At 33.6% G+C, this 14378-nt stretch overlaps 1 protein-coding gene across 4 annotated transcripts in view; it reads left to right on the forward strand.

The window, feature by feature from the left end:
- CCSER1 (coiled-coil serine rich protein 1) overlaps nucleotides 1-14378 on the forward strand; it is a 1332111-nt gene that overhangs the window by 297247 nt on the left and 1020486 nt on the right. For all 4 annotated transcript variants that reach the window (XM_057546975.1, XM_057546973.1, XM_057546976.1 and 1 more), the window contains exon 5: nucleotides 10660-10780. In XM_057546975.1, the coding sequence (XP_057402958.1) occupies nucleotides 10660-10780 (121 nt within the window). The remainder of the gene's footprint in view (nucleotides 1-10659; nucleotides 10781-14378) is intronic.

Here is a 14378-nt window from a genome sequence, read left to right on the forward strand (position 1 = left end):
TTCTATTCTTGCTTCCTTGACAAATCCCTGTAGAATATATTTAACAATGTATAATGTTGACATACTTAACTAGAAAGAATGGTAGTAAAATGCATTTTGGTTTAACTATCTGTCCTCTGAGGAAATTAACTGTTGCATATGTGGAATGTTTTTAAATGCTTTTATATTCTACTATATCAAGCACCTTTTTCCCCCTCCCTTAAAAAAATTTTCTTCTGTGTTCTAGAGCCTAGGATATCAGATTACAGAAATTTTAAATTAAGCATGATTTAAATGATATATGCCTTGTCATTCACATTTTCCCAGAATGGATAACAGCTATGATTTCATCTTATGCCTGGAAAATTCACAAAGAATTATTTAGGTGGTAGAGCAGATACTTATTTGTCTGTACTTGCTATAGTGAAATTGCTCCAAGGATAGCTCCAAGGCTCTTTCGACTTTGAAATGAGAGACATAACTGGGAAATTCAGCACATTTACCAGACTTTTTTTTTTCTCTAAGTGAATTGAATATATATGTAAATATATATATTGCTGTTAATATTTTTTGTTTCCATAGTGTTGAGTCATAGACAAGTGCTGAATGAGAATTTTAACTATCAGTTAGTCCCTTATAATTTTCATTTATAAATTTTAAACACACTAACATGTGGACAAGTTTTTGTGGCACTTATGTCAAGAATTTTTTCTGTATCACTGAGGTAACACTTTTAATGAAAACCTGTCCAGGGGCATGAAAATCTATTTGTCATTAGTTATATAAGTGCTCTTTATGAATGTATTGTTTATTGCTGTGTAACAAATTTTCCTAAATCTTAATGGCTTAAAACACCAAACGTCATTCATAGTTCACGATTTTGGAATTCAGACAGCGTGCAGCAGGAAGATTTTTCCTCTGCTGTGTGATGTTCAAGGCCTCAACCAAAATAAATGCCCTTTCACTCACATTCAGTGATCAGTGATGCCTGGCAACTGTGGGCCAGAACATCCATGTGGACTTAGATTCCTTTCAACATGGCAGCTGGGTCCCAGACGCCAGTGTCGCAAGAGAGAGCCAGACAGAAGGCACAGTGCCATCTGTGACCTAGCCTTGAAAGTCACAGGGCATCACTTCCACCACATTCTTTTAGTCAAAGCAGTCGCAAAGGTTCAAAGGGAAGGAACTGAAACCCCACCACTCAAGCAGAATGTCAAAAACTAGCAGGATGGGATATATATTAATGTGGCCATCTTTAGAAAAGACATTCTGCCGTAATGTGTTTTAACAGTCCTGCAAACTTGAACATGGAAACTTTAATGAACAATGTAACTTCTACTTGAATTAGTCGGAAGCAGTAAACCACAGATGATGATGTCATTGTAACATTACATGTGGAATCTGTGCGATGGATGACAGACTTCACAGACCTCTAGTGCTACTATTGTCCCTGGATATAGCCTTCTGTGGAAACCTGGAGAGTACATAATCTAGGGTTTTATACTCTAAATGATGGCAGTACAGATGAAGGAATGCTGATAATTTTTTTAATACCTAAGTTATCAGAAAGCAGTAATAGTTGTTTATGACTTTATTCTTTCCAGTACTCTCTATATATGTGTATAAATGTGTATAAAATGTATATGTATGTAATATGTGTATTATATAAAATATTTATATATGTACTATCTACGCATATGTGTTCATAAACACAAACTCTGTACAATATATTTTTAAATAAACTAACAATCTAGATCACATTTGGAAGAAGGCAGCCAGAATGACAAAGTAATAACTTCTCAAAATTAGAATTGTTGAAGCATCCGCTGAATGGCCTGAATGGACATGTCAGAGAATTTGGAATGGAAAAGGATAGTAGTAGGAGTGATATGGATTCAGTCATTAGGTGAGATTTCAGACTGAATATCCTTTACTTTATTTATGGTTTATTTAATTATTAATATTAGTACAAGTAATTCTCGAGTCCTATTCCTAAAGTGACCATTGTATTAGTTTAGTAGTGCTGCCATAACCGAGCACCACAGACTGGGTGGCTTAACAGAAATTTATTTTCTCACAGTTCTTGAAGCTAGAATTTTGAGTTTGAGGTGTCTATAGATTTGATTTTTTTTCTGAAGCCTCTCTCCTTGGCTTTTAGACGGCTATCTTCTCTATCTGTCTACCCTTGATCATCCCTCTGTGTGTGCCTGAGTCCTAATCTCTTCTTATAAGGACACAAGTCATATTGGATTAGGGCTCACCCTGATGACTTCATTTTAACTGAATTACATATTTAAAGACCCTTTCTCCATATACAGTTACATTCGGAGGTACTGGGGATTCTCCAATAGGAATTTGGGGGGGTGGGACACTGTTTAGCCTATAACATCCATGAGATAATATTTTTCTGTTTATTAAAATAAAATTACACTATACATAAATTTCTTACTCTGCAGTCAGGAGAGAAGAGGGAGTCAGCAGGAGTTTATAAATGCTTGTTCATGATCAGCATTCAAGAAAGCCACTGGCTATTTCCACTTGCATTTGATGTGTCAAGGATGCATTTTTGCCTGCCCCAAACATATTAGTGCTTGAGTTATAATAATAAAATAGGTAACCTTACAAACTGAATTCACAATTTTACATTGTTCTATTTTTGTCTGTCACTCATGAGGTTTCCATTTTATTCCAAAAAATATTTGCACAATGTAAAGATTTGTGAAAATAGCTATTCAAAAGCTGAGGCAAGAAATAAATTGAGATTGGATTGGTTAAAAACATGAAATTTCAAGGAACAAAATTTTACAGTAAATCTGATAACTGTCCAAACGTGTTACAAGATGAATGGTTACTATTGTACACCACAACAAAAGTACCAGAATTTACTGGATAATGTGGGATAAGCCTGACTAAATTTAATGTTGCTTTTTACATTTTATAGTTTCATCCAGAGTTTCCAGGATATAGTTATTTTCATGTCTATTTCTATATATACTTTTTCTCTAATCAGTTTTTACTTCAGGATATTAACAATTTCTATGCAATTCTTTCAGATCTTTAAAAATATCCCAAGATGATATTATCCTTACACAATATGGTTGTACAAGATATTTTTTAAAATTTTAATTATTATTTAAGTTACCTCTAAATTAATTTGAAAGTCTTTTCCTCTGGCTTTTGCCAATTCTTTTTTCTCATCCATCCATGCTTTCACTATATTTTCCTTTTTGTAGTATACTGAGAATTGTGTTTCATTTTAATAAAGGAGCAAGTAAATATAAACTGTGATTATGCATTTGAAAGAGAAGTTTAACATTTCTGAATACTCTGCAGCCTTAATTTTTTTCCCTCCTTTCCATGGCACTGCTGCTTTCAGTGACTGGAAGTCCTCACCATTTCTCACTTCGTTTATTTCAGTAGCATTGTCAGTGGTCTCACCCTATCTTGTTCCTGCACTTAGATATTGCCCAGGCTATTTAAAGCTGATCATGTTGAAATGATTGGTAGCACATCTCCATTAACTTCAGAATCAGATAGTAATAATATTTTAGAGATGCTTAGAAGGTCCTTAAGGTATTGACAATAATCTACATCGCTGTTCGGCAACTTCTTGCTCTCGTCTAGACCCCTGCCACATTGAATTATTTGAATTTTTCAATAACATTTTCTCATATCTCATTGCTTTTTAGCACTTTTCTCTGTGCTTGGCTAGCACCTTTCCTTTTCCCTAATGCCTCACTTCATTTTTCTTTATCTCTCATTCACTGGACAAATATTTATTGAGGGCTTCTTTGTATTATATATCCATAACATATAAGTTATATATAAGTAAGAACTAAGTGACAAGGAGTGAACAAGATAGCAGCAATACTACTATTACAATCCTGCTGATTACTTTACCTGGCTGGCTTCTATGTTAGCACTTCCTATATGGTATTATTTTCCGACTACACTATTTTCCACTTTGGCAAATACTTTGTCTTTTACCTTTATCAGTCCAGTACCTATTACAATGCATAGACATGGTATAGCTCAGTGAATGCCACTAATGTAATGAATATGTGGACCTGCTTTTGCGGAATGTGTGTTTATTCATAGGCATGATACAATGACTTGCATTTTATCTGCTTATTTTCAATTTCTTTTTCAATTCTGGACTATTATTATTTCATCAGAAGAGGCTTTTATAAGCACTGTGTTAAGGACGTTAATTCAAAGAAAATACTTAGAGGTTCACCCAAAATCGAATGTAATACCAAAATGCCTTTGTTGACTGGTGTATTTCTCAACCAGAGAAAGAGAACTGGTAGACTGGCTTATGTGATTGTGGCGACTGGCTGGGCAGAAGCAAAACCTGGAGAGCACACCATCAGGAAGGGCAGGCTGGAATTCTTTACATGGGCAGAATTTTAAACTTCATCAAGAAGCCTCAGTTGTTCTTAAGGCTTTTCAACTGCCAATTGAATAAGGCCCACCCAGATTATCTACCATATAGTCTCCCTTACTTAAAGTCAACTGTAATGGACTGTAATCATATCTACAAAACATCTTCACAGCACATCTACATTAGTGTTTGATTGAATAACTGGAGTCTGGTGTATCAAAAAAATCAGAAGTTGTTAGTTATAAGTAATAATATGTGGTAACATTTTAAAACTTCTTTACCATTTCTCTAGCATTATCCTCAGCACTTCACAGGCATTAATTCATTTCATCCTCAGAACAACCTAAGAAGATATTATTATTCATATTTTACTCTTAAGAAAAAACTACAGAGAGGTAAATTTGATTTGAGAATCTATTCCGTTAGAAGATATATTCCACAAAAGCATGTATTTTTGTCATTTAAATTCATTAATGTAGCTCAAGGCCCTGTAACGTGCTGGGCAAGAAAGATCAACAGCAACTGATTACAAATAATTTTGAAAAAATAAATTTTTCTAAATTATATGTCTTTATCATAGATAAATGTATCTAATGATGGGTTTCATCTTGACACTTGACACTCATTCTCCAGTGGAGCAATAGTAAAACAATTGTTGTCGGTCATTTTGAAGGGCAGAGTTTGGAGCTAGAGCATTTGTATGATGAGTCAAAATTATGTTCTGAGGCAAATTGCCTAATGATTATACAGTTTTCTTAGGATAAAGAATTCAGATGTAAGAATATTATTGAATAGAAGCATGATTGAAAACGGTCAACTGTTAAATTTACTCTATTTCAGAACACTTGATGAATTTTATTTAAATGAGAATCAACATGAAGTATGGTCAGTATTATGGGGACTAGAGGCAAATTGATTGAATTCTGGTTTTGCACCTCCCTAGCTGTGTGATGTTAAACAGTGTACAAATGGGGATAATAATAGTACTTACTGTATAGAATTTTTCTGAGGGGTAAAGACAATATTCTAAGCATAAATGCACAGTTAATACACAGAACTAAGCCTACCACATAATGTTCTTTCTTAAAATTTTTTAAATTTTTTAAAATTTATTTTTATTTATTTATTTTTGGCTGTGTTGGGTCTTTGTTGTGGTGCGCGGGCTTTCTCTAGTTGAGGCGAGCAGGGGCTACTCTTCCTTGCGGTGCATGGGCTTCTCATTGCGGTGGCTTCTTTTGTTGCGGAGCACGGGCTCTAGGCGTGCAGGCGTCCGTAGTTGTGGCACGTGAGCTCTAGAGCGCAGGCTCAGTAGTTGTGGTGCACGGGCTTAGTTGCTCTGCAGCGTGTGGGATCTTCCCAGACCACGACTCGAACCCATGTTCCCTCATTGGCAGACGGATTCTTAACCACTGCACCATCAGGGAAGTCCCACGTAATGCTCTTTAAGCATTCGTTAAACAAATGTTAGCCTTTCGGTGAGTTAAGCTTTACTGGTGGGTTGTTATGTGGTAAATACCTGGATCCTGGATATTTGGAAAAAATAGAAAAGTGAACACTTCCAAGTCATAAAGCAAATTCTTTTCTTTTAAGCTTACAATTTGCTCATTGATAGTAAACTATTCTGATGAGTTAGAGTCGGGACTTCAAATGTATAATACTTATAAATGATACTTATAAGTTAACTGTGCTCTAGGAACCTTCAGTAATTTGAATGTTTTAATTTTGCATGAAAGAGAAACATGCCTCTCCTAATAAATCTTTGGCATTTTTGTGAACATTTATTAAAATATATTGCTTTTTGATGCTTCAAAATTGATTTTATAAATTAAAAGACCAAATGAAGATAGAAGTTCAGTAATTAAATGAAATAGTTTTGATATACAAAACTGAAGAGAAGGAGCAACTTAAAATTTCAATGTTTAGGTTTTGCATCTCAGTTTATTATGAGTGTGCAAGAAACATTTTGTAATAATGGAGAGTCATTTCATGTAATAGCATATTCTTTGTGATATAATAAAAGGTTACAGGGCAAAGTCAGACTACTCAGTGTTAAACCTAGAAATGATTTCTACTCTGTCCCACGTTTTACAGATTTTGGACTTAGGGGTCCAGTAGGTTTGATCATTTTTAGTGTTCATATACTCTACCTAGAAATAAGTGAGAGCAGTGCTTAGAACAAAAACTTAGGGTAAGTAATTCTTGGACTCTCAAGCATTTTCCTTCATTTTAAAACCCTACTTGTATAATCTCATAGTCAATTGTCAGTTTATCATGTTGGAATCATTCTTTTCATAGTAACTGATGGTTGCTGACAACTGACCTCCTCTGGATGTAGTCCTAGCAGTTCGATATGCAACCTTCTCAGAATACCCCGATTAGTGACCCCAATCTTGGCAAAAAGGCTCTATCTGTCCAGCAAGAAATGGGGACTTTAATTTTTCAGTCAGCTGTCCTCTGACATTCCTAGTATTAGAAGCCTGTGATGAAATTGTCTGCACTTCATGAAGTACGTTTCCAACAACAATTCTTTTCACAGAAGAGCAAATTTAGCATATAAATTTGTAGGTTAATGCCTCAAATTATTATTTGCATCTTTGGTTGGAAGCAGTAGTGGAAAATGTATTGATTTTTTTCAACTCATGGATGCTGGAAACCTACTTGAATATGCAGTGCCTTGACACTGGCTCATGCTTTTTAAGTTACATTATGAAATAATTATCTGCTGTTCCTTTTTAAAATTTAGAAGTTAATAAAGTTTTCATACATTTTTAAAGCTAACTTTATAAGTACAATTAAATAATGTGAGTAATGAAAAGTTGGGAGTTCCTGTTTGTTTCATTTTTAAAGCCAATTTTTCCCATCATAAGAGTTAAATCTGAATGGTGAGCCATTTATACTTGATGTAATTTGGAAAGTACAGAAATCATCCTTGCCTCAAGCCAGGGTTCCTACAATTTTGACAGTCCCTAAGCATGCCACCATGATTCAACCCCTTAGATTAAAAAATCAAAAGCCCCTGGTTGTATGGTAATAGATGGATTTGAGGGGAATCTATGAAATAAGTATTGTCCTTTTAATAGTTTTAGAATGATCAACTAGTCTAGTCATTTACAATGTCTTCTGAAAAAGTGATCTTTTGTGGGGGGAGAAGGAGGAAGAAGGAGAAAATATTCAGAAAATGAGATTAAATTTAATCTGGCTAAATTAGAAAAATAGTTTTCCTGAAGGATTTTCAAGAAGTTATACTGTTTTGAGGCCAAAATCAGTATTTCGCACATCTGTTCATCTACTCTGTTCTCATGACTATATTTTAACGCATGTTTTATTGTTCTTGTTTATAAAAGTAAGAAAAGATCACTATAGGAAATTTGGAAAACACTAAAGACTATAAAGAAGAAAATGAAATCAACTGCTGTTGAATAACCCAAACTTTAACTCCTGCAGTAATTTTTATATGTTTACCTTTAAAATGGTATAGTATATAACCAATTTTTCACAATTATGAGAAAAATTGGCCTTATTTCATAAAGTTCAACATAATTAGCAAACCATATTAACTTATCTTACTCCAATACTTTTTGTAAAAATTTGTCTACTTAATCCTACAAATGTGAAAAAACATGAGCAATACTATTCCATAAAAATTGTGTATTGTTTTCTTGTCGTATCTCTAACATGTTTAAAAATGTACTCATTGCCTTATTAGTGAAGTGGTAAGGTAGAGACTTATGTTGGCTAACAGTTATGATTCGCATTTTACTTTCATTGATCTTATAGTGTAATTTCCTTTCAGAGTCTACCAATAATTCAGTATTTGTATCAGAAATATTTAAATTTCTCTCTGCTTAAATAGAAATTTGTAAGGCGTTTTATCAGGGAGATTAAATAAATATCATTTTGATATATAGACTGTCTCCTTTCTCGCTGACATCCATGTCCTTTTGTAAAATGCTCTAGGGCAACAAAAGTTTATGATCTTTTCCCAAAAAGCAAATGTTTAAAATCCACTAACTTTGGAGGTCCTTTTCAAACTTGAAATTTCCTTTTAATCTGTATCATAAAGGTTTCTTTTAATGGCAAATATAGTGTTTTCCCCTTTAGTTAGTAATATTCCTATGATTCTTCAAAAGTAATCTATGCATTCATGGCATGGTAAAATATGATAATAATATTCAACAACTCCTATGATAACCAAATTACTCTACAGAGTAGTTCACATCATGGCCACTGTGATATAAGGTTATTGTTTACTTTTTAAATGTGGACCATGGTTTGGAAGAACAACTTTTGATATATCAGAATATAGTGATCACATGAATACCCATTACTCTTTTGACCCTCAGAAATCCTTTCTCTTCTCAGTGACATATTGCTAAGGTTTCTTTTATTTCTTTTTTTCTTTCTGCCTCAGAAAGGACAGCCTAGGCATATTCTTTGTTTTGAAAAATCTGTACTTCCCTTTTATTATACTATTCACTTCTTTTGAAGTTATAAATTCTCTATTACTTATTTGCCTAACTTACATTTATTACACTAATTCTTGTATTTTGTGATAAATGCAATTTAAAGATATTAAAACTTGAGTGTGATTTAATTTCAGCTTAATATAAAAACTCAGTCATTTGCATGGAGCTCCCAACCATCCATCTTTAGACAGGTCCATTAATTGTCACTTTCATCATGTAAAAATTAAAGGGGCTTATTTTCTTATTGACTTAGTCATTGATTTTTTTAACTGCAGTACCTTTGAATTCAATGTCAATTGTTTCAACCTCTGTATCATGAAAATTAAGTATTAATACTCATATTACCTTAAGTAAACAAATGATCCCTATTTTTGAAAAAAAAATATTGTTTACTTAGAGCATTTTCCCTGCTCATTCTCTCTTTTCCTTTTAAATAAAAAACAACTTAGCTCTGTTTTCCCTCATAGAGATCTAGGTAAATGTTTTCATCTGGTCAGAAGTTTTTTGCCCTAGTATTTGAGAAATATCTCTAGAAGAAATTAAAACTTCATTAAAACTTGGGGGAAGGGAAGACATTTCTTTCTTGTCCACAGGAGAATCCTACCATTAAGCATATTTCTTGGAACATACCAGTTAGTTCACTCAATATTTATTGAATAAGTGAATGCTATCCTTGAGAAATGAATCAGTAATTCTTATTCTTAGTCTGTTTCATCATTAGCAGTGTTTAAGGCACAGTGGAAATTTAAAATATAATAGAGTTTTCTTCTCCCAGCTATGAAGGATTTGTTTGTTTTAGACTCAAAGCTCATGCCAAAAAGAAGTAGAGAAAATTAAATTAAAAAAAATCTTTTGATGGCATTGGAGAGATGATGAGGAAACCACTGCTCCACCTCTTTGACACATACTGCGCAGTAATCTTTGCCTCTTGAGTGCCACAAGATTGTTTTAAATCCAGCTCTGCTTTTAGTGGTCATCTATTTTATCTGAGACTCTCATGCTAAGCAGATTAATAATTCAGCAGATACTTTCAGGGGAAAATTGAAGAACATTGGGATCATTTCTTACACCTCTTTCTCTTTGAGATCATGGGCCCACACTTCTCAGTGACTTGCATGGTCCTATTGTATTTTTTGTACTGTCTTTCACTAATGTGTGCTGTCATCTTTAGTATTTGCCTCTTTCTACATTGTTGTCCCAGTCATGGTTCTTGAAATGAGTACTTAGATCAGTGATTATTTGTCATTCATTTATAATCAATTCAAATATCACTTCCAGTACTATCAGTTTTTATTTCTTTGCTGCACTTTCATTTCTTTTGGCAAATTCCTTCATTAGATTATCCATTTTTGTAAAATGTCACGTGGGTTTAACACTGGGAGAGAAGGAAGCAATGCAGCTATACACTTTGATGTCTTTGCTAAAACTGAGTAACAGATGCATAGTGACCAATCCTTGACAGACTTTGAAAGAAGCAAGGTGTGTGTCACTGGTCATGATGAACATCTCTTATTTGTGTAGTGATTTGTGGAGATTAACTGTGTGTAATTAGTGCACTTCTTATTCTTCAATGAAAAGCTTTTTTCAAATGAAGGATTATAAAGTGTGGGCAACACCTTTTCCACTGTGTGGCTTAAAAAAAAGAAAAGAAAAGGTGCCTAAGGTCATACAGCTAGTGAGTGGAAAGACAGACTAGAAAATGATAATTAAAGATAATTTAATGGCAATTAATGTTTTAGTTGAATTATCTTTCATTTGACTGAAAATAAAAAAGAGAGAACAGTCAAGAAATAATTGTGACATGTACAATTATTATTTCTAATAAAACAGTTTGCCGGGAGGATTCATACCACTCTGTGGTCTCATGTGCTGCTGTAGTTCTCACTCCTATGGACCCAACAATAGAGATGAAGAAAAGAGAAGAACTAAAATTTCCTGAGCCTTCAAAACAGTAAGTTGTTCATTTGATTTTTCAGAGTTTTGTAAAACTTACTGGTTAGATAACTGATCAGAATTTGGTCACTCAAAAATTGTGCTTTATAATGAATGTATTAATATTAGTATATTGAGAGAACAGAAATAAATTTTGCACATTTAAAAAAATCAACTTATCCTAATAATGCCTCAATGAATAACTTCTGTCTTCTGACTTTGTGTGTTTGAACTATATGCCTTTCAAGTTTCATTTTGTTACCTCATCTCAGTGATGTGAGTAAGTAGACTGAAGCCCTTCATTTCCTTAACACTGACTGTGATTATGGATGTACTGTTCTTGGATTCCTTATTTTATAGTTGTAGTCTTTAATGCTCTAAAATATGATCACTTTTAAATATAAATTTCTTAGCCTTAAGTTGGTTTGTACTTTATAAGGAATGAAAGTTATTTTTAACTTTATACTATTTAATGTTTCCATATTTTTTTCCATTTAAACAGATCAAGCTTCATTTAAATTTAAATTTGATCTTATATTGAATAAATAATAGATTTTTTTCTTATAATGGCCAAATAATTAAATTCATAATAGCAAATGTAAGGTACATGGACTTAAAATATCAAATAAACTAGGATTATTTCTAGTTATGTATTAAGTAAATTAAAAGGGAAAACCTACTGATGATTTTCCAGTCAAAGTAGTGCGATGCTTGCTTTAAGGTCTTGGGTAGGAGACTAGGAGATGTATGGTGTTGCCAAGGATTGCTGGCTGCAGTAGGAGTTACCTTGTGGTACCTACTATTTTCCCCCATTAGATTAACTGTATCATACTTGTTTGTTTCTTGATGTCTTTCTACTGGATAAGCTGCTAAGACTGAGTTTTCTGGAACATAATAATGTCTGATACTCTTTGTGAAAATCAATTAGAAAATCCCTTAATGTTACATTCGGTAATGTCAAAGTCAAATAGAGCAATGTGTATATTTGATGGCATGAAGATAGTATTAATATTCTCATCATAGAGGAAAGAAATACTAACCAATTCAGAAAGTAATGATTGTAATTCAGTTTTAATACAATCTAAAAGTGAAAACAATTCAACTACTCTTAATACAGTCTAATTTTTCAGTTCCAAAAGCCTTTTTTGTCTAATAGGAAGAAAATTACAGCTCATATGTGACAATTGAATTATATTAGAAAACTCAAATGCATTTTTTGCAGTGTATGTATGTTTATATTTGTAAATTGGATCTTAAATTCTCTTAATTATCTTTCAGTGACTCTATTCAAAACTGGCGAATAGTATTATTTGTTTACATAAAATGTCTTTTTTCCAGTCTTAGATACTTCATAAATATTCATTCTTCTTTATTCTGAGGTATAGATTGAAGTAGACAGCATTTGTTAACTGGCTGTTCTTTTTCTTCCTGTTACCGTACATTCACTCTGATACTCCTCTGTATTCTCTGAATCTACTTTCTCATTTAAACACTCTCCCTCAATAGGATCATTCATTCATTTCTATAGGTTTTGTTATTGTTTTTGTTTTTCTGAGTCAGAGAGATCTTGGTTAAAATCTTAACTTTTCTACATATTAGGTGGAAATTGGAGACATTTTACTTAAACTCTTTGTCTTTTTTTTTCCTACATCTGTCAGAAAAAATGGGGTGATATCACCATCTTTACAGGGTCATTGTTAGTGTTATGTGAAGTGATATTGTTAAAGGACCTGAAATCTAAAAATCCATAAAAGTGTTAGTTATGTTGCCCCTTCCATAGCTTCAACTACCAACATTACTGATGATTTACAGATATATGTTCTTCTCCTGAAGGCTCTTCTTAATGCAAGTCTAATATATAAAGTTCTTGACCAGGCTTGTCTAACTAGGTGTCCTACCAGAATCTTTTATTAAGTATGTTTAAACCAAATTAATGACCCTTCTAGCCCCCGCAAGCTTTTCATTCCTTCTGATTTCCATATTTATGTAAAGCGACCATTATTTTTCTTTTCTTAAAATCTTGATGTGTTTTTTCCTCACATCTCACATTCAATTAGTTATTGATTACCTGATTAACGTCTCTGTTATATTTTTCTTACCATTTGAGCTGACCAGGAAGGCATACACTTCTTTTTTTTTTTTTTTTAATTTTATTTATTTATTTATGGCTGTGTTGGATCTTCGTGTCTGTGCGAGGGCTTTCTCTAGTTGCGGAAAGTGGGGGCCACTCTTCATTGCGGTGCGCGGGCCTCTTATTATCGCGGCCTCTCTTGTTGCGGAGCACAGACTCCAGATGCGCAGGCTCAGTAATTGTGGCTAACGGGCCTAGTCGCTCCGTGGCATGTGGGATCTTCCCAGACCAGGGCTCGAACCCGTGTCCCCTGCATTGGCAGGCAGATTCTCAACCACTGCGCCACCAGGGAAGCCCGGCATACACTTCTTATATTTTAAAACTTTTTTTAACATGTATATTCAATGAGATCTTAATAAAACCATTCAAATAGTGGTCATCTATCAAATGGAGATTACATATGCCCTCCATACCTCACACTGCTGTTTTGAGAATTAAATGATAGGTATGGCTATATCGCAAGAACACAATTCAGATGTAGTGATTAATTCAAAACTCTTGTTTGCCAATGAGAGAAGCCCCAATGTAAATTGATTTCAGAAAAATCAAGGGTGATGGTTGTTATTGGCTCATGTAATTGAAAGTGTAGAGGTAGAAATTTCCTCAAGTATGGTTGAGTCTGGTACTCATACAATGTCAAGGAGGGTCATTTTCTCCATCTGCATCTCTTTGCTCTGCTTTCTGATCTGTAGTTTCCATTTTCAGAGAGGTTCCTCTAGTGTCATTACTGCCTTCAGCAGGTACTGAGATGGGTTTTTATCTTTTCAACAAATCCAGCGGAAAGAAATGGTTTCTCGTTCCCTTTAATCAAAACAAAAGGAGCCCCATATTTGAGTGTCATTGGCTTTGACCAGCTTAGCTTGTTTGACATGACTATGCTGAAGCAATCACTGTATTTAGGAATATTTGATGATTGATTGGCTAGAACCAGGTTACTTGACAAACTCTGGAGCAGAGGGTAGAGATGAGAGGGAAAAGGTGAGTCCACACTCAAAATATGGGTGATATTGGGAAAGGAAGTCAAAACAATGGATACTCAATATAGGTAGTAATATTAGCACCATTAGTTTTAAAAGTCAGAATTCTTTATTATGTTGAAACTATGGACTTTGAAATACTACATTAAAATACAATCATGTGTATCTTCATTTCTTGTTTTAAATGATTTCTCACCTATTTAATTTTATTTCATATTATTTGATCCAGCTGTGCTATTGAGAGGCAGTATAACTTGATGGTTAGGAATTCAGGCCTTGGGCTAGTTTTTGATGCTTTCTTAACCATAGTTTGTTTCTTTTTAATGTGGGAGTTACTTTATCTATCTTACAGTGCAATGCCTAAAACAAAATATGAAGGCAAGAATATAAAATTTTTGTAATTTTTCACAACATATATATTAGGTAAATAAACATGCCACATTTTTATAGATGGAGTTACTAAAGCCCTATGTAGTATTCGTTTTGTGTATTTTGGATTTCTCATTAGG

Source organism: Balaenoptera acutorostrata, chromosome 5 (genome assembly GCF_949987535.1).
Source record: "Balaenoptera acutorostrata chromosome 5, mBalAcu1.1, whole genome shotgun sequence".
In the NCBI taxonomy this organism is placed as follows: domain Eukaryota; kingdom Metazoa; phylum Chordata; class Mammalia; order Artiodactyla; family Balaenopteridae; genus Balaenoptera; species Balaenoptera acutorostrata.